The sequence below is a fragment of the Magallana gigas genome, chromosome 4 (assembly GCF_963853765.1).
Source record: "Magallana gigas chromosome 4, xbMagGiga1.1, whole genome shotgun sequence".
In the NCBI taxonomy this organism is placed as follows: Eukaryota; Metazoa; Mollusca; class Bivalvia; order Ostreida; family Ostreidae; genus Magallana; species Magallana gigas.
In genome coordinates, this window is record NC_088856.1 from 27,770,111 (window position 1) to 27,793,226 (window position 23,116).

The 23,116-nt window shown below is 34.0% G+C and overlaps 1 protein-coding gene and 1 long non-coding RNA gene across 7 annotated transcripts; one reads left to right on the plus strand and one right to left on the minus strand.

Moving 5' to 3' along the window:
- On the minus strand, positions 1 to 9,244 carry LOC109618210 (uncharacterized). Of its 2 annotated transcripts, none has more exons than XR_010713046.1 (4): positions 8,403 to 8,482; positions 5,096 to 5,154; positions 3,412 to 3,555; positions 1 to 1,000 (listed from the first exon to the last, which is right to left on the minus strand). XR_010713046.1 is itself a non-coding variant. In XM_066081858.1 (4 exons), exons 1-4 carry the CDS (start codon positions 9,242 to 9,244, stop codon positions 952 to 954), a joined length of 480 nt encoding a protein of 159 aa, XP_065937930.1. In that variant the 3' UTR covers positions 11 to 951. The 2 variants fall into 2 exon arrangements, 1 of the variants encoding a protein (XP_065937930.1); XM_066081858.1 differs by lacking the exon at positions 8,403 to 8,482 and adding an exon at positions 9,017 to 9,244 and having other exon boundaries at positions 11 to 1,000.
- On the plus strand, positions 6,423 to 22,883 carry LOC109620800 (uncharacterized). Of its 5 annotated transcripts, XR_010713050.1 has the most exons (7): positions 6,423 to 6,902; positions 7,321 to 8,890; positions 9,070 to 9,248; positions 11,478 to 11,603; positions 13,103 to 13,321; positions 14,196 to 14,475; positions 22,806 to 22,883. It is a non-coding gene; the product is annotated as an uncharacterized lncRNA (long non-coding RNA). The 5 variants fall into 5 exon arrangements; XR_010713048.1 differs by lacking the exon at positions 11,478 to 11,603 and having other exon boundaries at positions 6,424 to 6,902; XR_010713051.1 differs by lacking the exon at positions 11,478 to 11,603 and having other exon boundaries at positions 6,424 to 6,902; positions 14,342 to 14,475.
- Positions 22,884 to 23,116: the final 233 nt, after the last annotated feature.

Sequence of the window (23,116 nt, forward strand, 5' to 3'; positions counted from 1 at the left end):
AATAGAAGTTTGAAAAGGCAAGTATTGTACATGTACAGCATTATGAAGACAAATGGAGCAAAAGATTAAAAAAAAAGTTAGACTTAAAGAAACTGAACTTATCATGAAAATTTCAATTAACACTGTGCAGGATATTTATGCTTTGTTATAATTCAGGAATTTGATAATTATTCTACAAAAGATTGGATACTGTTATATAAAACTGAAGCTATCTCAATCAAATTACACAGGAATGATATGAATTGGGTAAAAAAAAAAACAACAAGAAAAAAAACGATTTAGCTTAATACAACACAGTGGAAAACAAAGAAAACAAAACACGAATAGCTTACATATAAATCACTCAAAGTATGAAGAAAAATTATCAGACCTTTCACAATGATTTAAAAGACATGACTAAAAAATAATGATATAAACCAAGGGAATACTCGTTGAAATACCTGAATTCAGCTTATGTTATTTATCATGAATAAGATTATTAAAATCTTAACAATGTTCAAATGCATTTTCGTAAAATTATAATAATGATAACACTACATGACTGATCAATGATAATTTTTCTGAATGTTATAAGTAAGTAATTAAGTAAGTAAATGATTCATTATATAGCGAGATGTGTTTTATAAACAAATACAGAGACATATAATAACTTGATGAATAAACAACCGGCCCATCGAACGTATACGTCACTTTATAAACTTGAGTATAAAAATAAAATAAGTTTACGCATTGTTATTTTTTCAAATACAGAATAGATCGATTGTCTTTTATAAAGGGGAATTATTTTGAGCATGAAATGAATGTATTGGAAATTGAAAATATATAAAATATCTGAAGGTCATATTTCTATTTAATAAATGGAATATTATAATTAAACACGTTAAAAAGAAATAGGAAAAAAGTTACACAAAACATAGAAAAAAAAAGATCTTCAAACAGGCGAGGATTCCATTATTCCCTCTTCTGTCTTGTCTTACCAAGGCTGCCGGTCTGTCTTTGTCTGCAAAATGAATAATAATCTATGATGAATGTAATGAAAAGTTGCAGCATGTATGTACGTAGCTTCGTTTTTGAAAGTTAGGGGGGGGAGGGGGACTCATCCAAACAATATTGACAAGCCCGAAAAAAAATTACCTCCCAAAATTAGAAAAATCCTAATCCGGGGGGGGGGGGGGGGGGGGGCTACAGTATACCTCAAACTTCAATTTCACTGTTCATTTTTTGTTATTTTTACTTCAATTTTTCACATGGTCACAAAAAAGTACGTAAATTAAAAGGCTTTGCTGCGACAAAACTGAGTGCCCACTGCCCCCTCCCCCAAACGTTTTGTTACCCCCCCCCCCCCCTCCCCCCCCCCAGGCTAGGTGCCTGTGCAGTATTATCAATTTAATAAGCTTATATTTTTGAGACGTATATAATAAACAGAAATCCAAAGAAGGAAATACATAAAGTATTTTAAAATTTGATAAGGTATTTAGATGGATTGTTTTGTGGGTTTATTTGGGTTCATTGTGGTAAATAGACACATAAAAAATATTTACGATAGTTTCGCATTTTCGAATAGTAAATAAAAATATCATGATGCAGAGGAGTAAAATAAATGGTCTGAAAATTGATTTTTAAAAACAACATTCAAACGAAACATTCAATGAAACTTTTTACAGATCTTTTATTCGAAACTATCTGTCATTCTATCCATTCCACATATTGTGCGCGGGAAATGAGTAGCAGAGGCAGAAGTCATGATCATGAGTAAGTGGGTTTCATCATGATTCTAGAGATACTATATTTTACGATTTTTTTCTTTTATTAAGATTTTTCATTATATGAAGTACATCATGAAAATCTTTTACGGGAATGTTTTGATCTCGCTTTAGCAATATTGTCTCGCTAAACATTGCTAAAGGGGAATCATCAGAATTTGGACTACTCGTCAATTTTGAACAATTTATATTTTACCCAACGCAGAATTTAGACTGTCTCGATAAAGGGGAATTGTTCCAAACTTGTGTAAATGTATACATCAGAGTTTGGACTACTAATCAAGTTAGAAAAATCTATAGGCCTATTTTACCCAACGCAGAATTTAGAATGGTTAGAAATTCAAAGTTTTTTTTCTATTTTAGTGCCCACAAGATATGTTAACGACACAGTTGGTTCATTGTAGTAATTAGTGAAGAGTGTTGGCCAGAGAGTTGGAGAGAGTGGTCGGAAAGATGTCAATGTCGCCGGTTATGGGTAAAGAAAAAGACTTTGATACTGGATTTTATTCTGCGAGTTGGAGTACATAAAAGCATGTTTTAATGATGGCTTTATAAGAAAGTTATCTGCATTTTTCTTGATAAAAATAAAATATACAAAATTGAGAGTTCTGGAGTAGGGATGGGACGATCCACCGGTGCATCACGATATTTATTTTGACGATATTTGGATACATTTACCATTAATACAACGATACGTAAGCGAACTTTTTTTTTATTTTCCAAAAATATCCGAGCTTCATTTATCGGCTATTTTTAGTCTGCACGCCTAAAATGAAAGTACAAAAATGGCGGAAAACCTGGTAAAGTTGTCAAAACTGTTGAAACATGAAGGAAGCTAAATCTGGAGTGTGGACAACTTTTGGATTACTTGTTTATGAAAAAGTAGTGTATATGAGACTTAAGTACTTTGTAAATTGTGCAATGCTTTTCTTAAATATATCAAAATAACATTGGACATGTGGTAATACATCGCCAGATTGAATAAATTTTTAACCCTTATTCATTTTTTTCATTTAGTTGCAATGTATCGTGATATGTATCATATCGCATCTCATGTATCGTGATATGTACCGAATAGGCTAAGTACAGAATCGTCCAAGCCCTTTTCTGGAGTAATATTGATTATAGTGTTCTGATTTCTTTTGTAAAATGTTAGGAATGGGAGTTTTGATTACAATAAAGTACAGATTATCATTAAGATTCATTCTGTAAAGCAGACTATAAATTGCCAGATCTTAGCTACGTTAAATTTTGAATATGAAACTTAAATTTGCCTACATTTATTGTCTAAATGCGTAATGTTGCTAATGTATATCGCTGAATAAAGAGAATTTAAAAAACTATATTACTAAAGGTTAACACTTTTGTGGTGTGTTTTCGCTAGTTTTGGGAGGAATTGTACAACCACGGAAATGCAATTATTCCCCATCAATACACCCAAGAGCGTGCATGGTGATAGGAATAAAGTAAATATTTTAATTCAAATTTGTTTTTAACTAGCTAAATATTTCGTCTCTTCAATTACATGTTTTTGAAAATAATGCGTGGAAATTTTCCACGCACAATATTTTCATTTCAAGAGGGGATGCTCCTCTTTTTAATAATTTGAAACAATATTCATTAATGACTTAAAATTATTTAAACTTACATTTTAACAAGTTTGTTCCCCACTTTTATTCCAGTGAGTGGTATTCTCGTGGAGAACACACTGGTGGGAAAGAGTTCTTGGAGGAGTGCAGGAGGAATTAAAACCGATTCCTCAATCCCCTTTACCTCAACATCGGCAAGTCCACTGAAAAAAAGAAAAAAGGTGTGTACACTTTTGATTAGCAAAGAATAATAAGCTCATCATTTTGAAGGTTTATATTTTATAAAACAATATCATTAGCAGGGTTGTCTCTAAAAATTGTAGTAGAAGGAAATTAAAAAGTAAAAGGGGTCTGGGGGGTCTAGCTTATAGCTAGATTGTGTTTGAAATGCAATAATAGCCGGGTAATTGCGTCATTTAAGGCTGGGGAATTCTCCGGTGGGACTAAAATTGGAGGATTCCATATATTACATTGGGAAAAAAGTAAAATATTCTGAAAAACTCAAACCCAAAACCTTTATATGTTTTTCATTTTCAGTTGCTTAGACTGTGGCCCCATGACTATTTTTGGCCCTAAATGGGTGTAAAGTTTGATGTAAGTTTAAATATATGATCTTCTTGAGAACTGCAGTTCTCAGTATATGGTATGACTATGAAATTGTTTTGTAATAAAAGGGGATCAATGTAAAGCATAATATCTTGATAAAAATTTGAAATTTATTTTATCATGTTCATATAGAATCTTTTCTACCACATTCTGCAGATATATTAGTCTCCCAAACGAAGTTTGGAGACTTATTGTTTGTGTACGGTTCTTATTCTTCTTCTTTCACACTCTGATCTAGTTCGTCGTGTTGCTCAGAGAGGGCTGAACAGAATTGTGCAAAATTCTAGGATATGATAGGCCTGCATATCTAGATCTGCATCCTGGTTTGATTTGTCTCATTTGGGGGTTGGCCAACCCCTTTTCTGGGGGGTCAAATGGGTGGGGTCTAACATTGAACCTTATTGGAAAGAACGTGGACTTTTTTGGAAATTATTATAACTTGAAGATGGACAGATATAATTACAAAAAGCTTTTAGAATGATATATTGACTGGTATAGGTATTATATGGGGTTAATTAGATCTGACCCATGGAGTCATCCCCACCCCCCAGGAATTGGAAGTGCCCAAATATCTTGAAAATGGTTGACCTCCCTATCCTTAAACTATACATGTATATATTCTTGTTCCTTGTGTCAATTTTAAAGAGCATCAAATGGTATGTAGGTCATTGGCCCCTGGGGTGGTCCTGACCCCCCCCCCCCTCGAACAGGAAGTGCCCAATTATCTTGAATTGGTTGAGATCCCTACCCCTAAACACCCTTTAACCATATATATTCTTTTTCCTTGGTTCATGTTGGTTCACCTGATGTATAGTTAATGACCCCCTACAGAAATAAAAATAATCAAGTTTTGAATCTTTTTGTCTGTAAAGTTTGACCCAGGTGAGTCATCCCTACTCCCTTTTGTTTGGAAGACTTTATAATCGCCACGATTATAATTACATCTTGTTTGTGTATGTCTCCATAAATCAGATTTCATTATGACTATTTCTACTCAGTTGGTTTGTGTGGCCCATGGACCTCTTTATAACATAAGATATTGTTGATGTAATAATGAGTACATAACTCCTGCATATCAGAATAGCTCTTTATTGATTAAAATAATTATAATAATAAAATTTCATTTATTTAGACTACCTGTCAAAATCGATGCTGGTAATTATTCCTGCAAATGATTTCTCTTGCTCTTCAACCTCCTGAAAGTATTAAAAGAAATATAAAGTGCCAGGAAGCCAATGATTTGCAGTTCAGTGAGGTAATAAAGTCTCTTCAATGTGATATATTTTATTCATATAGGTAATTCAATGTGGCTAACACTAGAGTACTTTAATTTTTATTTTTTATTAACTGTTAAAGAAGAGGTCTTCTCATTATCAGACGTGTATCTTGTATTTCAAAATTCATGAAATTTTCAAACAAACAGACCATATGACAAAATAATAGTATCAGTTTGGTCAAATTTGAGAATCTTATTGCTAGCGCTCAAGAGCCAATGGTTCTTGAAAATTTTCACCTCAAAATTGAAATAACAGTAGAAACAATGATTTTGGCACAAATCAATGAGATATGCCATTGCCAATGTTAAGCCCACTCTAGATTCACTATTCTAAATTGAGACCCTCACTCCAGCACAGTTCCAGTACACCACTGTGCCTTCTTATTGTTAATTAATCGATTCAGGAATTTAAATCAATGATTTAGAAATCTGCTTCTTGTTTTAGGAAGGCTACGGCACTAGCTCACCAATCTTTTAAAAGATAAGCTTGTTTTGGCATTTAGATCGTTGAAGGTCACTATATTTTTTGTCATCTAAAAGCTAAGCCCACATTTCCTCTAATTTTCTTAAATTTTTGAGAAAGATTTTTTATGCTTACAATATATATTGAATTATTTCTGATTTGTACATATCACAAAGATGCAGTGTTGAATTTAGATTCTAATCAAGTTTGTGTAAATTTATGACCAATCTAAAAGACCCGTACCAAACATTCTAACAAATGCTCATGAGCAGCTCATGAGAAGCACATGAGAATCTAGTAAGAAATGTATGCAAATTAGGTAGGAATTCATTTTGCTCATGTGCAGATTGTTAGTCTCTGTTAGGGAGGAAAATACTAACCAAAATGCACATGTGCAAAAATTTGCTCACCTGATTGCTCATGAGCAAAATTCTATTCGAATTGCTCACGTAAGCAACAGGCTATACAGATACATTGACGGTAGATTTTTTTTCTAAGTTCAACTTTCTCACGTGAGCAAGAGGTTAGGAAATTGGACTTAGTCAGTATATGCAGTATCAAAGTTAAATCAAAATGAAAAAAAAAAACGTCCGTTTTCCTCACGTAAGCAATTGCAAAATTTTGTTAACAAGTACATTTTGACACCCCCTCCCCCACCCCATTTTTTTTTTCGTGAACACAAATCTGTCCGGTTTTTTTTTTTTTTGGTAACGTTATATTCTTTAATTTTTTTTCCTAAATTCAATTATCACTCAACTTACTATTTAGATATGAGAATCTGACAAAACCGCTTGATATTGTGATTTTTCGTAAGCTGTTTGTTTCTACTTTTACTTTTGTTTTAATGTAAAGTTACCCGCTAGTCTGGTTCTCGCTCCCGCCCAAAACGAAGTAAATAACGCAGTGGCGGGGGAACCAGTCTAAACTACGCGCGCGCTCATTGGTCGATTAAATGCCAGCCGCCAATTTTCATATTCGATTCCGCCATGTTGTCTACCATCATAGATGACGGTGAAATGAATTAAAAAGGGAATTATCTGATTCTGTACGGTACTACCGGTTGATAAGGTTAAAAACTACGTTGTCAATGGGGTATTCGTCTATGGAGTGTTTTAGTGTGAAAAATCCACGGCTGAACAGAGGAAGAATCTGAATGAATGAATCGAGTGTCGACACCCCCTGCATCTTCTGTATGAGCACTTCAAGTAAGTTGAGCATTAACTTGTTAAAATATATTCTTTGAATCACTTGAATGGCAGTTAAACGTGTTTGTAATTAGAATGAATATGAAACGAAATACTGTGATCTTAGCATCTACCTTTAAAACGGGGTTAAACAATTTACAACTGACCATCGGGCAAATACCGGTGTATCAAATGTAATAAAACACACGTTATTTTTTTCTTTGACATTTTACTTGACAATAATTTCTAACTACATATTTTTTATTATTAACACTGATTAACGATTTTATGACACGAAGAAAAGAGTTCATGTTTTCTTGTGTAGAATCTGATAATATTGATAGTTGCAGTATTATATAATGATTTTCTTAAAAACTGCTTGAAATATGAAAACTTTTAACAATTTCACTGATATCAAATTTATTTATCTTTCCAATAGGCCTGCCCTGAGTTGCACAGACCTGAAGAAAACCATGAAAAGCTCGCTGATTTTATGAATGATGCAACAAAAAAAGTGAAGACGTAATTTAAGTAATGGAGAAGTTATACATGCTGAAGTCTGGTTGTGTCAATTTGGATATTATTGTGATGTTCTGGTAGTCAGCCGTTTGTGTGGTTTACAGTTTATGTGTGAAATCAGAGAGCATGTGAGACACGAGACTGTCAAAAAAAGGACATTTGGAATGTTGGAGACGAATGCCTCGATCGATTGTAATGCAGCCAGTGTTCGTGCAGCACTTATGAACTACTTTGTATGGTTAAATTGAACTTTGCCTACTGTGAACTGTGATTTTTTTTCCAAGTCCGTCTGTGTGCTACACTGCTTTGTGTGATCAAACTGCAATACAAGTTTCAACATGCCAGCATTTATTATTGGTAAACTTTCTAAAGATTTATGTAAATGTAATGTTAAACAATGTATGAAATTGTATTTTTAAAATGACTGATGTAAATATATATTGATGATTTTAATTTCAATTTTTGTCCATTGTCTTTGAAGTGAGCAACTGTTGCACATGAGCCTCATGAGTCTCATAAGCCTCATGAGCCTCATGTGAGCAAAACTCTTGGTGAGCAGGTCTATTCCTCACGTGAGCAAAAAATGCTCGTGTGCAGAATTTTTCTCACGTGAGCATTTTACCTAATTTGCATGTTAAATTGCACATAAGACTCACATGAGCAACTCACGTGAGGAAATCTTGTTAGTCCTCACGTGAGCTGCTCATGAGCAAATTGTGAGAATGTTTTGGTATGGGGACATCTGAAAAATCTTGATTGAGTTACAGATAGAAATTGGCCAAATCAAAAACAAAACAAACAAATGCGTTTACTTTTTATGATGATACTTTATATTGGCTGAACACATAAGACTTTTGTTTAGTGTATTTAAAACCTGTTATGGTGGTAAGCAAAGCTCAAAAGCCATATCTAGGGATCGTATGACCTAAAGTTGCATTTTTAAGGAGCCAAACAACTCGTGCTATCATTAAATCCGCAGGAATAAGTATCAATTTTTCTTACGTGTTTCAAGAATAAAAGATGACATACTTCCGTGTAAAGCAGAATTGTACTTTTAATTTGTAAATGTAAACAACATGAATGGATGCTTTCTTTTATCTCCCCCTGATCTTTTTGGTCCCTGTCATTTGGACCCATGTATTTCTTAAATCAATTGAGTTTTTATCATGCAGCAATATACAATATTATAGAATTAAATACAACCATACTTTTAATACTTATTACTTTTGTTTAAATAGTGAAAAAAATATAGATCTACAATTTTTTTAACTTTAAGATATTTTTAACTTAAGATTTTTTAAATGCAAAACTTTTTACTAGGAATTTGCTAAGTCAATTTGTAATTAATTTTAATTTAATTACCGGTGTAAGACTTAAACTAATAGATTTTATTTATTACAAAGAAGTCAACTAACATTTGTCTTTATATTTGTTTTTAAAAGGTGTTTCTAAATGAATCGTCAATAACGAGTACACTTTTGGTGATCAAGGTAGTCTTGAGCTTTTTTAAAAAAATGTATTGCATTTATTCACACTTTTAGTTCATGTTTTTCAAAATAGATGCATATTAAAAGTAATTAGATTTCAAAATGTTTGTCAAATAATATTTCTCTTACTTTGATGGTAGTACTTTGTGTTGAATGGAACTCCTTTTTGTCTTTGTATGAAGCGACCTTCAAACATTTTGCTTCAATGCTTGAGCCTATACCTGGGGAAATGGAGGACTTGCATCCCCACAACTTAATTGAAACGCCACCCCCTTGGTCTAGTCTAACCACCCTGTGGGTGGACGTTTTTGACACAAAGACATCAGAGACCTGAAATACAATCATCACCAAAACCATGAAAGTATGCTATAAATATACATCAATTATAAACAAGAAAAAAGTTTATTTAGACAAGTGAATTGAATCAATGTCAGAGTTGATGTTTTGCGGTTAAGAATTTCAAGTTTAAAATTTGGTTTTGATGTGTTAAAAAAATGATGTTAGGGTGATAAAAAAGTTTATGCAGCCCATAATAGATTTGGTTGTGTAGAATCATTTTTTGGCTCATCTGAGCTGAAAGCTCGAGTGAGCTTTTCTGATCACATTTTGTCTGTCTGTCTGTAAACTTTTCTCATTTTCGTCATATTCTCAAGAACTATACTGGGCCAATTTCAACAAAACTTGGCACAAAGCGATTCTAAGTTGTGAAAATTAAGGACCACGCTTTTTTTCAAGGGAAGTTTATTAGGAATAATTGTAAAATGATATCTTTAAAAATCTTCTCGGAAACTAATTCGCCAATTAAGCTGAAACTTGTGTGAAAGCATCATCAGAAAACGTAGATGTAAAGTTGTGAAAATCATGAGCCCTGGGTGTAGGTTGGGGCCAAAATGAGGGGGTTGAATTTCTAACATAGGAATTTATAGAGGATATCTTCAAAAATCTTCTCAGAAACTAATTAGCCAGGAAAGCGGAAGCCTGCGTGGTAGCATGCTCAGGTAGTGTAGATCCAAAGTTGTGAAAATCATGACCTCCTGGGGTAGAGTGGGCCACAATGGGGATAGATAAAGAATTATTGAAAATTTGCAAAAATCCTCTTCTCAGAAACTAATTTGCCAGGAAAGCTAAAACTTGTGTGGAAGCATCTTCAGGTAATGTACATTCAAAAATTGTGAAAATCATAAAACCCTGGGGGTAGGGTGAGGCCACAATGGGGAGGGGGGGGGGTTGAATCTTTAACGTAGGTTTTTATAGAGGAAACCTTTTAGAATCTTCTCAGAAACTTATCAGCTGGGTGATTCTTTTTAATGGTGTAGATTTTGGTCCCTATACAGTTCTTGGGGTTCAGAGTTTGATTTAGGTTAACTTTATATCCCATATACTGGTACAAAGAAATGTTTAGGATCTTTTTGCGAACTGCAATGCTCAAAGCACGTTAATTAGGTATGTAAAAGTAGTGTTTTCCCCAGAAAATTTTTAAAGCATGGGCCGGGGGAAGTTTGTCAGAATAAGTGCGCGGCGCATTTGATGAAACGTACTACGTGATATGTACTATAATTGATGCATTTTGATGAAATCTACATCAACAAGTATCGATCATTTTAATTCATAATTATATTCTAATATCTGTTTTTTTCTGGCAAAACTAATAACATTTTTTTTCAAAATCAGTTATTTAAGAGGTTGGTCCTCACAAGTTTTCACAAAACACAAGAATTATAAGATTCCCATGGCAGTTCAACATCAGCTTCTGTCCCACTCCTTCTTCTACATATTATATAGAGGAGATTTATTTAGGGGGGTGTTGAACAATATTTCTTGTTTAAATTGGGGGTTTATATGAAAGTTTCTGTGATATCTTGACACAAGTCCCCTTCCCTGTTTACATGTATGTACACAGTCAATCATTTTCATTGGCATACAATATACGATGTTTCTAGTCATGTGACATCGCTTCCGTGCATTTCCTGCTAATAACTAGTTTTTTTTCTTTGTTGTGTACATTTTCTCAAGTTTCCAATATCCTTGCGGCAAATAAATAGTTCAAGCATATCGAATCCAAGCTAACACCATCGAGTGAACATTGTGCTATTATTAGATCTTGGAAAATCCACAACATTTGATAATGGCAGAGATGTCGAAAAAAAGCACATTATATTAAAACAAGAAGTAATCACGCCTCTATTTACGCATTAATTACCAATAAATCATCTCTCAAAAATAAGCTAAGTCCTTTAACCGATCACGCCTCTATTTATATCTACTAATTACAGTTAAGTTGTGTAATAATTGGAAAAAGAATTTTGCTTTGAAATAAACATGCATAGCGGGAAGCATGGTGGCACTGTGTGATGCATGGTGGGGGATCTTCAATGCATGGCGGTACCGCCATGCAAAAACGGCCTGGGGAAAACACAGGTGAAAGGGACTTTTATGTATTGCAACTATTAGAATCAACGTTATTTCTTATTTCCTAACAATACAATGGGTAAATCTGAGGTTATTCACACGTGTTTTCAGTTGTACTGTCTCTTTAAATATAGCATAGAAAGGACAGTTAAAACTTTCTAAATACTCTAATTTTTCGCAGTTAATTTAAATCAACTCTCCTCTGCAATTACTCTGGCAAACCGGAAGTGAAACAGTGTTTGGACCTATGCACAAGTCTTCACAGCTGACAGGACTTGGTTCTCGAAAATAAAACGATAAATTCGATGTAATGTATTCTGAAGCATAGTTCTTTAAGGAAACTTATTTATAGAATTTATGTTATAAAAAATGTGTAATTCAAATACATTTAAAAACTATTTGCCATGTGTAATGAAGTTCTTTTTGGATTGTGTGGGGGTGATAGCGAAAACGACAAACAGTAAAATAAACAAAACAAAATGAATTTATTTATCAACAAAACAAAATAAAATAATAGAATATGAAGAGACTCGCACTCACAAACACACATCCTCACTCTCACAAAGAAAGAAAATATAACTTTAAAAAGTTAATCAATCAACACTGACAACGAAACAACAGTGAATTAATCTTTAACACATTCAATTGTCAGTATCTATATGAAACAAATAAATGCTTTAAACGCTGGCTAAATATAGCTATAACAATAAAGGAATAAACCAACAAATCAAAATTACCAATACTGTTATATGTAATTTCACAGAAAAAGTAAATTGGAATGTTATCTGTAATTAAACAATCAACTTTTATCACTAGGTTAACTGATAAATCATTTAATCATAAAATAGAATTGAAAGTTTGGCATCAAATAATAGCAAAAGCCACCCTAAAATAGTAACCACTGGGCCTCAATAGCACACAAAACACGTAAACAAAATATCCTGTTTCCAGTCCCAGACTCGAAGGTCTCTCACTGGAAAACTATCCACACAGGGCCTCCTGACAATAAATGTTCAAACACGAGCTCCCGTGCGTCCCACTTGCATCACGCGCTGCTCCGTTAATAGTACTCGGTCCTAGTCCTGCCCAACATATGCTACACTAAGCCTTCACTGACGTTTCACTACTGACCCAACGGCTTTAACGATATAACTATCCCTGCACTGAAACAATAATTACCTAAAGACATATTCATTTATACAACGAAAATAACAAAGACCACACCCCGTAAATATACTATGAAACAGACAAAATACATACAAAAATTTACCGGCTGGAGAAAAACAAATGCCCAAACAGATTCACAGTAATTTATGGCTACCAGTCTACCACACTAACAAACTGGAGGACGAATTCAACAACGTGGCCGCACACTTGACAAGCAGCCACGGCTCTAACTCCCCAAACCGGTTATACAAAAAATAGCCCTACTACCGAACACTCTCAATTGATTAATATGGAACACAACATGGTCCAAAATTACAACTATTTACACAAACAAAATAAAAACTGACATAAACTGAATTCAACTTCATCACACCATGCAAAATAACGTCGTTGATTTTAATGATTCCATAGCATACATCTACATGTTTAATCAATTTATGAAATGCCAGTTTATTTGGGGAAGTATTTACTTTGTTTTAAATTCAATAACACAAATGCACACTTAAAACCAATTGTGTGTTGCTATCTGGAGTTGTATGAAAAGTCCTAGGGTGTAAAATTAGGGTTATTCAGGTTACTGGAAACACACATTTTGTTTTGAGCGAATAAGGTATTTTATCTTTTATTGTATTTTTTTAGACAAACTGATTAAGGATCTTCATGTCAATCAGTTACCTCTTTAACTGTCCCTCTGACAGTAACTCTGGACCCTTCTTGCAGTTCCAGAGCATCGCCAACAGAAATGGCCTCTGGAGAAAGGAACAGTCTGATGTCCTCTTCCCATTTTTTGATGAGGACATCTTTATCAGAATCTGGGAGCTGTTTGAGCTGTGAGAAAAAGAAGCATTTAAACTTATGGTAAAATGTGTGACTTGCATTTGTTTTCTTTTTTTTTTTAGGAATTGCACCAAAGTTACAAACCACTTAGTTCACTATACAAAATCTCTTTTTTTATAAAATTCAAATGATTTTGCTGGACCTGTTTTATAATTACAAAAAAGTCATAGTTCATTATTTCAATCTTTCATTCAATCAAAATGACAGAATTAAATTTTGTGAACATGTGCATATTTTCTATGGGGGTTAAGCCAGCCTTAAAAAAGTGCTTGTTTGGAATTGCGACCTGGGGGTATCTAGACCCAGAAGGGAGGAAGATAAATATTTTTTTATTTTTCAAAACTGAGGTATATTATAAAGTAATTATGAATTGATGGGAAAATAAAAATCTCTGTATAATTTTTTTTTTATACTTTCTTTCTAATAAAATTTTATCAGTGGGAGGTATCTCAATGAAGCGGCAGGCAATTCCAAACAAACAAGAATTCTATTTTGGCCTTATCTATGGTTAAATGTTAAATGCAAAAATCACCATGTCAATCCCTCTGTCTATGCAAAGTTCGTGTCTGGTCCACATCTTTCTTATGGAGAAACATTGGAAGGTCTTGCCTTACATATAGATTGCTTACGACCTAAGAATGTGTCATCACCTTGACCTAAAGTCATTCGGGCAAGGTCAAGGTCACTGGCAGAAAAAGTGCACAATTTGTATCTGGTCCATATGTTACTTATAGAGAAACATTGGAAATTCTTGCTTCACACAAAGATTGCTTATGACCTGAGGATGTTGCCCATGGGCCTTTTGTTTAAGCCCTTATATGCTTGTACAAATCTTTTTGATTTAATTGTAAATATGATTGTTTATAATTGTTAAAAGTTACCACTTAATTTGTAGTTGATGGTACTTACAATGGTTCCTCTTCTCATAGTGAAGTTGAACTGTGTTGCATAGAATGCGTCTGCCGCAGTCTTAAACACTTCACCCGGAAGCTTAGAGAACTTGTTCTCAGTGGAAATCAACATCTTACTACCGTTCTTTAGGTTGAGAAGCGTGGTTAAAAAACGGGAGAATTCCTGCCCAGTCCTGGACAGGAACTTCCTTTCCTCCCCTTCCTCCAGCACGACAAAGAAGTCGTAGGTGGATTTCTGAAATTAGAGAATTGAAAACATTTTTGGTAAGTTGGACATGTTAGGGTAAAAAATGTAAATTTTCAAACAAATTTTTCAGCAACTATTTATTGCAGATGCTTGAAATTTTAACATACTATTTGTTTAGGCATGACATATCTTAGGATATATTTTTGTACCAATTGGATTCCAACGTCTTGTTAAATGTTGACTTAATATAACCCCGCAAACGAAGTTTATGGGGGTATATTGGATTCAGCCTGTCCGTCTGTCTGTAGATGCAACTTTGTCAAATGTCTTATGCAAAATATTTGTTGGTTAATGATAAATTCTTAGGAGCTTATAAGAACATCAAAGACAAGTGTGGCTGAATTCATTTGTTCCAAGGGGGGCATTATCTGAGCCATAGTGTAGATGCAATCGCAACTTCTCGGGCCTTTCCGGCAGGCTCGGAAAAACACCTCGAATGTATTAACGTTACCGAATGTTAGAATTTTATACAAAATTCCCATTAAAATAAGTATCCGCTAGAAAGCCTTATAAGTCGCTTCTGTGTTATATTTTAGGGTATATCATTTTCTTTAATGAAGTCCAGCTTACATCTCAACAGATCATAAAATGTGTTGTATTTATATCAAGTTATATAAAAAGGGGGGTTGTCGTGGACGCCTAGGTAATACCGAGCCTGTCGGAAAGGCCCAAGAAGTTGCGATTGAGTTTAGATGGAACATGTGATTAGGGAAAATTGATAATCTGTAAAATAGGCAGTGGTTTTGGGGCTATTTTAAAACTTTTTCATGTAAAACAAGAGTTTCTATCATTATAAGGAAATAAATAATATCATTATTAATAATGAAGTTAACTATTTTTAGAAGTTGTTTAAATTTATTAGTCAAGTAAATTGAAGCGGCCCTATAGGGCATTAATTTAAATGAAATTCAAAATTACTCATATGATTGTAGTGTTTTGGCAATTTTAAAGCTATACACGCTATAATTTGCGTCAATTTTGAATAAAGAGGAAAATGTATATGTGTTTGATTACTAATAAAAGTTACCTTTATACTGTTAATTATAATGCTCAATTCGATCACGTAACATATATATCAAATATTTAACAATAAAAAATATTTATTTTCCTGCCAGGAAAGTAATGCCTCCTCATGAATATCAATCTATCACGTGATATCGACAGCTAAATTTAGTCTATTATACCAAAAACTGGTGAAGGGTCAACACCTTCATAATTCTGATAGTTTCACAAAGGAAAGGATATTTTCAGTAAAGCATAAATTTGTCCGATAAACGAGTACAAACGAAATAAAAAAATACAAGCCTGTGAGTAGATATGAATACTTCCTTTAAAAAAATGACGTAGACCTGTGTTTTTCCCCTATGCAGGGTTGTCTCTAAAAATTCAAGTAGATGGAAGAAATAAAAAAGTAGAAGGGGTCTGGGGGTCTATCTTATAGCTAGATTGTGTTTAATATCCAAAAATAGCCGGGTAATTATGTCACTTTAGGCGGGGGAATTCCCCGCTCCCCGTGTCTTAGAGACAACCCTGCCTATGTGCTATTTATAGATCCCATAAGTGTTAATGCAGAAGTAAGGGTATCGTGAATGACAAACGCATTTTACTCATTATACATGTATGTATTTCAAATTAACAACTGTTAAGCATATTAAAAATCAAGTTGGATATTTAATTAGACAAACAATAACGACCACTTAGTTCTCCGCGGACATGCGCAATGAGGTCGGTTTGCTCTTCCTTCATCAATATTCATGAAAAAGTATATTTTTCTGGCAGGAAAATGAACAATTAAAAATCTATATCTTTGTAAGGAGATGGAATTCACCATTGTAATTTACAGATTAAGGATAACTTTTATAAGTAGACAAACACATGCGTTTTCACTGTCATTCAAAATTGATGTACCGGTAAATTATAGCGTGTATAGCTTTAAAATTGTAATATTATTATTATTTTTTTTTTTACATAGTATGGTAATTATGGTAATGATTTGGGAGTTTATCAAATTTTACAAGCTCATCAAAGAAAATCATAGTCCTATGGGATCAATTTTCTGATATGGAGTTCCATTGTACCATAGGAAAAAGTGAGGAAAATTTGAAACAACTAACTGCATCTGTCGAGACTCTTATTAGAAAGATATTCAAAGTTTTATCAACAGAAAAGCATTGCTTGGCTACCTACTGCAAAGGGAGGGGCTACTGTCATTTTGTTGGTTTTTCTTTACAACAGTTGTGACAATTTTGACTTTAATTTTTCTTTGTTAATTTTTTTTTTTTTTAACAATTCTATATCTTTTTTTATTTGTAAGTGTTCCAAACCTTTATTATTCAAATCAGTAATTTTTCCCATTTGAAATTAGTGGTGCAGGGGTTTTAGTCCCATTAGGACAGTTAGTTAATAGTTATACCTCCGCTCCAAAGCAGGGGGTTATACTGTTTTACCCTTATGTGTCCTTCTGTCTGTCCATAACAGACATAATTGATACATTTTTCTCAGCAACTATTTAAAAGGTCATGGGGTCTAACATTGAACCTTATGGGAAAAATTGTAGACTCTTTTGTAAATGGTTATAACTTAAAAACGGACAAAGGTAATAATATAGGGGTTTTAAAATCATATATTGACTGTTACAGGCAGTATATAGGGTTTATTAAATCTGACCCCTTTGGTCATCCCCACCCCAAAAGGAATTGGAAATGACCATATATCATATCTCAGAAACTGTTAGATTCCGACCCCTAAACCATATACAATGTATATTCTTGTTCCATGTGTTAAAGAGAATCAAATGGTATGTAGGTCATGGGTCCCGGGGGTTGTCCTGACCCTTCTTAAACAGGAAGTGCCCGAATATCTTGAAAACGGTCGAGATCACCCCTAAACCATATATATTCTTGTTCCGTGTGTTAAAGGGAATCAAATGGTATGTAGGTCATGGGCCCTGGGGGTGGTCCTGACCCCCCTCAAACAGGAAGTGCCCAAATATCTTAAAAATGGTTGAGAACTCCATCCCTAAATCATATATATTTTTGTTCCATGTGTTAAAGGGAATCAAATGGTATGTAGGTCATGGGTCCCGGGGGTGGTCCTGACCCTCCTCAAACAGGAAGTGCCAGAATATCTTGAAAACGGTCGAGATAACCCCTAAACCATATATATTCTTGTTCCGTGTGTTAAAGGGAATCAAATGGTATGTAGGTCATGGGCCCCGCGGGTGGTCCTGACCCCCCTCAAACAGGAAGTGCCCAAATATCTTAAAAATGGTTGAGAACCCCATCCCTAAATCATATATATTTTTGTTCCATGTGTTAAAGGGAATCGAATGGTATGTAGGTCATGGGTCCTGGGGGTGGTCCTGACCCTCCTCAAACAGGAAGTGCCCGAATATCTTGAAAACGGTCGAGATCACCCCTAAACCATATATATTCTTGTTCCTTGTGTCAAGGGGAATCACATGGTATGTAGGTCATGGGCCCCGCGAGTGGCCCTGACACCCCTCAAACAGGAAGTGCACAAATATCTTGAAAGTGGTTGAGATCACCACCCCTAAACCATATATATTTTTGTTCCTTTTGTCAAGGGGCTTCAAATGGTATGAAGGTCATATGCCCAGGGGGTGGTCCTGACCCGACCCCCCTTACAGGAATTGCCCAAATATCTTTTAAAATGATCAGTCACCACCCCTTAACCATATTCTTGTTCCTTGTGTCAAGGGTATTTAAATGGTATGTAGGTCATAGGCCCAGGGGGTGGTCCTGAAGGGCCACGCTCTCTTTAAAGAAGAGATAATTAGGATTTGTTGATATATTTCAAAAATCTTCTCAAAAATCATTTGGCCAGAAAAGTTTAAACTTGTGTTGAAGCATCCTCAGTTAATTAGAATCAAGTTTGTTCAAATTATGGTTTCCCAGGGTAAAGTGGGGCCACAATGGGGGAACGGAGTTTTACATAGGAACATACAGTTAAACACACTTACAGAAACCGCATTGTTATTTGTTTACAAGATAAACGATAGGATAGGATCCACTCACAATAGGATGAAATTAATGTACGATGGAACAGTATTCACGAATGTTAGTATAGGATTCACAGATGAAGTCATTTCAAAATAAAAAATTTCTTAGAAAAAGTGCACATTTAGTGAATGCAACCTTAGATAAATTAGATTCAAATCCGTCAAAATCATATTTTTCAGGAATAGAGTGGGGCCACATTAGGAGATCCAATTTTACAAAGAAAAATTTTTTAAATTCAAATGTTATAATATATGGTTTCACTTATTTGCAAGCATTTTTACAAATTTTTGATTATTTAGACTTTGGCCTCTGGACAATTCAGTTTGATGTCGGTTTATATCCCATATCATCTCTTTACTTGTCTCGGAACTCTCTCTGAAACGCGCAACAGGTCTCGTAAAATCAACTTACATCGAGAGTCGTTATTTTTACATGTAAACAAACTGCACCACTTCTATGTATGGGGCTGGTGTTGTATAGTATAGCTTGTACCATAGCTTTGCGAGTTTTCTATTGTTAAAAGTGTGGGTTATATGTAAATACCCTACACTTTTTTAAAACTCCGCCCACTATCTCGAGTAAAAACAACATCAACAAAGTTGTTTTTAAGCGCGTCCATAATACTTCATAGCAAGAGGTTCCTCCAGATCAAAATTGCCAAAACTTAACACGGATAAATGACTCGACTAACTTAGTTCGTCGAATAAATCTCACTTTTAGCTCGAGAGAAAACAATATCGGCAATGGCTTTGTCAGAAAGACTCTATTTTAATATTCCTCTCCATATGTGCGGACAAGTAGAGAAACGCGTGTTAAATGAAATAGGGGTATCCTGTTTAAAGGTTTTATAGAAAGTCAATCACGTGATAGGAAAGCGTTTGAATAGAAAACTTGTTTTGTGGACAGAGTGAATAGCTGTAGCCAATCGGAGTTGACATTTACCTTTCATGGTTTCACGACATGCATTTCTTGAATAATATTTTTTTTGCTTATTGATTAATTTTGTTGAAAATATATATACGTACATGATTTTTCAGCCACTTTTAAAAAACATACATTGATACAGAGTATCAAATAAAATTGTGTTAATTAATTTAATTCTTTGAAGCAAATATCGATACTATAAGTCAGAAAATGAATGAATATGAAATAAAAATATAACAATGAGAAGTCAATCTAGTCATTATAACTATGAATGTTCTTAAAAAATGAAGAATAGTTAATCTTTGTCAGGGATAGAAAATAAATGAAGTCATTTTGGAAATTCACGAAGTACATTGTATATAGATAAAGACCATATTACTATAATTATAAGATAAAATGAATAATCGTAAACTATGGTACAAGTAACTTACCCCATTTAATATTGTTGATTATGGGCAGATACCCGATGGGCGTGGTCATAACGACACTCGGGAGCTACGCTCCCTCGTGTCATTATGACCACGCCCATCGGGTATCTGCCTATAACCAACAATATTATATGGAGTAACTATTACTTAATTTGCTTTTATTTCATGTCAATTTTTTATTTTTTACATTTTGTTTAAAGTGGAAGGGGGGGGGGGTCCATGATAATTTAATTGTTGAATGTTAATTTCATTAATGAAGAAGTGGAGGGAGGGGGTCTTGGTGCTACGTGCCAAAAACAATCAGTTGTTTTCGAGTTTTACTTAATGATTATTAACACATCTATTTATTATCTATTACACTTCTAAAACAAGCATTCTGAGAATATTGCATAAGCAATACACGTCCCCAACAGGTTTGTGGAAATTGTGAAAACAATACACTGTTATGCAGAATATCGAACCCGAACATTAAAAATTTGGAATTAAAAAAAATTATTTTCTCGAAAATATGTCAACCAGACGCCACAAAAGTGTAAACTTGATCTGTAGTTTGACATTTTGAAGCTGTTCAGCAAATTTCATATTATTCCTCAAACGCATAAAGAAAAAAAATGTGGAAAACTGAAGTGGGACAGACAGACGGACGGACAGACGGACTGACGGACGCAGAGGAAAGCTATAGTCTCCTCCGGTTAAAACCGGTAGGGGAATAATAAGAAAAAAGGTTATAAAGGAATTTTTTAGCGGTGAAATAAGGTCTGAAGGACCATACACTCACAACCTTGCCATGAAAACGTACAGAGCACATGGTTTTTGGTCAAAGTCCATTTTAGGCGATCATGGTTTATAGCATGCATAATAAAGTAAAACAACTACATGTATTAAGAAGTATTTTGTTGAATGCAATAACCATAACCAAGATAAATTGTCATTATTAAGATACTCACCAAAATTTCTTCTGCTGAAATTGCCATAGTCGTTTTCAAGGGAAAATTCTAGGGTACTGAGTTTGTACTTGTTTACCTGGTCATACCTTTTTTATGGAGGATAATTCATTTTATAGTAAAAGGGGTTTTATTGTTTACATTAAATCATTCCTTGTATATGTAAGTCCTCAAATGCGTTGATATATATACATATGTAGTGTATAAAGTATATCTACAATTGTTTTGCGATTTTAAGTTTATATTTTTAAAAAGTCAATTGTTAATGTTTAAAATGACCATATTTACCCCCTTTTAAAAACTTTAAATGGTATATTCCAATTCCATGGTCTTTGAGGTATTGTACTCACTTTGTGGCATTCTGGGTAATCTCGTGTCACTGAGGAGTTTGTTTTGATGATTTTAAAGAGGCTCTTTGGGGGAAATAAGAGTATTTTGTAAAATATCTTGTTTCGTCTTTAAATGTCGAACATGGTGTGAGAGTCTTTCATGTTTTTGATAGGGATTATTTTGTGCTTTGTTTTTATAAAAGAAAAACGGTGATGTGGGCGTTGGAATTTTAAAGACACGTTCCTCGTATAGTTCCCCCTATTTGGAACCCCAGAATTGTCGGAAGATAAACTATTCTTGCACGGATCTCTAAAGCTTTTATTATCGTTTTAACAGCGTGCCAGTTTGCTTGTCGGGCCGGGCTAACAAATTTGTATGCCGATTATTGTATTCCTCACCGATTGGTTGTTTGATTTCATTGATGTGAATGCTAATTTGCATATCAAACACTGAACTCAGAAACGCACTGACCAATGACATTGCATGATGTTTTGATAGTGAATATCAACACGTGGACAGTATAAAGCCTGTTGTTTGTTGAATTTATTTCTTTACGTTTATAACTTCGTAACTATCCGATAGTTTTCGTAATATTTAGTTTACTTCAAGACTGGTTATTTCATGCAACAGCGCTTCCGCTCCCAGTATAAATAGATTTACCGGGGAGTATTCGATTAATGCGACGTTTATTTCATTTGATTACATTGTCCATCTTCCCCTTTCTAGCGTTTTGTTACCGATATGAATATTGATGAAACAGTATGTAACTTTTAGTACCATATTCAGAAGACCCCGTCAAGGAGGTCCGAGTAAAATGGTGTAGGCATACTACTATAAATCACATTTCTAGGCATATACATTCAATACATTTAACAAACAACAAGCTTTATACTGTCCACGTGTTGATATTCACTACCCCAAAAACCATGTAATGTCATTGGCCAGTGCGTTTCTGGGTTCTGTGCTTGATATGCAAATTAGTATTAACTTCAATGAAATCGAACAACCAATCGATGAGTAATATGATAAACAGCGTACAAAATTTCAGCACGGTCCGACAAGCAAACTGGCACGCTGTTAGTAAAACTATAATATAATCATTACAGCTATGAGGAAAGAAATGTATGTTTTAAAGATTTTGAAACCAAGAGCGGTATATGCCGGTGTAGTATTGTTAACTATACCTTTGTTGAAACATTAACATTATAAGTGCAAACGGCTCTACTTATATGATATCATAGAGCCTTATACAGCGGTATGAATTATTATAAGTATATTTTTAATCTTCGGGGGAGAGGGGATTACCCGATCCCCCTTTCAGTCCCAGCACATTATGAATAAATATAATGGGCTGGTCTTTTATGACTAGTTGAATTTAAAGTCGTTTGCAACTTGGACACGTGAGTAATACATGAAAAAGTTGTAAATGACAGGTATAATGAGATAAACCGAAGTTGAATAGTCGTACCTATTTAATGATAAAATTTGCTCATAATTTTATTTTATACACTTAAAATCAGCGGCTCGCATTTCTGTTATGTACTGATATATTAATAATTTTAAAAAAGCTTTAGATTGCCAATTTAAAGCTTGGGTAAAATATTTACATGTATGTAATCATCGAAGTGGAAAGACAAATAAATATGTATTGATTATTGTTGATTCATTATTGATTTTTTTTTTTCTCTTTTTTTTTCAGGATTTGAAGTGGAACTCTGAAGAAACATTGTATTTTATATTTTTTGATTCAAATTAAAAAAAAAATAAGCATAAAAAATTCTTTGCTTTTTTTTATTTCGGTGGGCAGTGGTGTAGAATTAGGATATCATTTTTGTTGCTTAATGACAATATTTGTATTTCTTATATTTTAAGAAGTAGAAATAACTATATTACAAGAACCATTACATAGTCATTTTTCCGTGGTCACCTTGCATTTCTAAAAATCAATTTCAAAATATATGACGTTTTTTTAGTTGAATTTAATGGTAGGTGTAAATTCTAAGAAAGGCA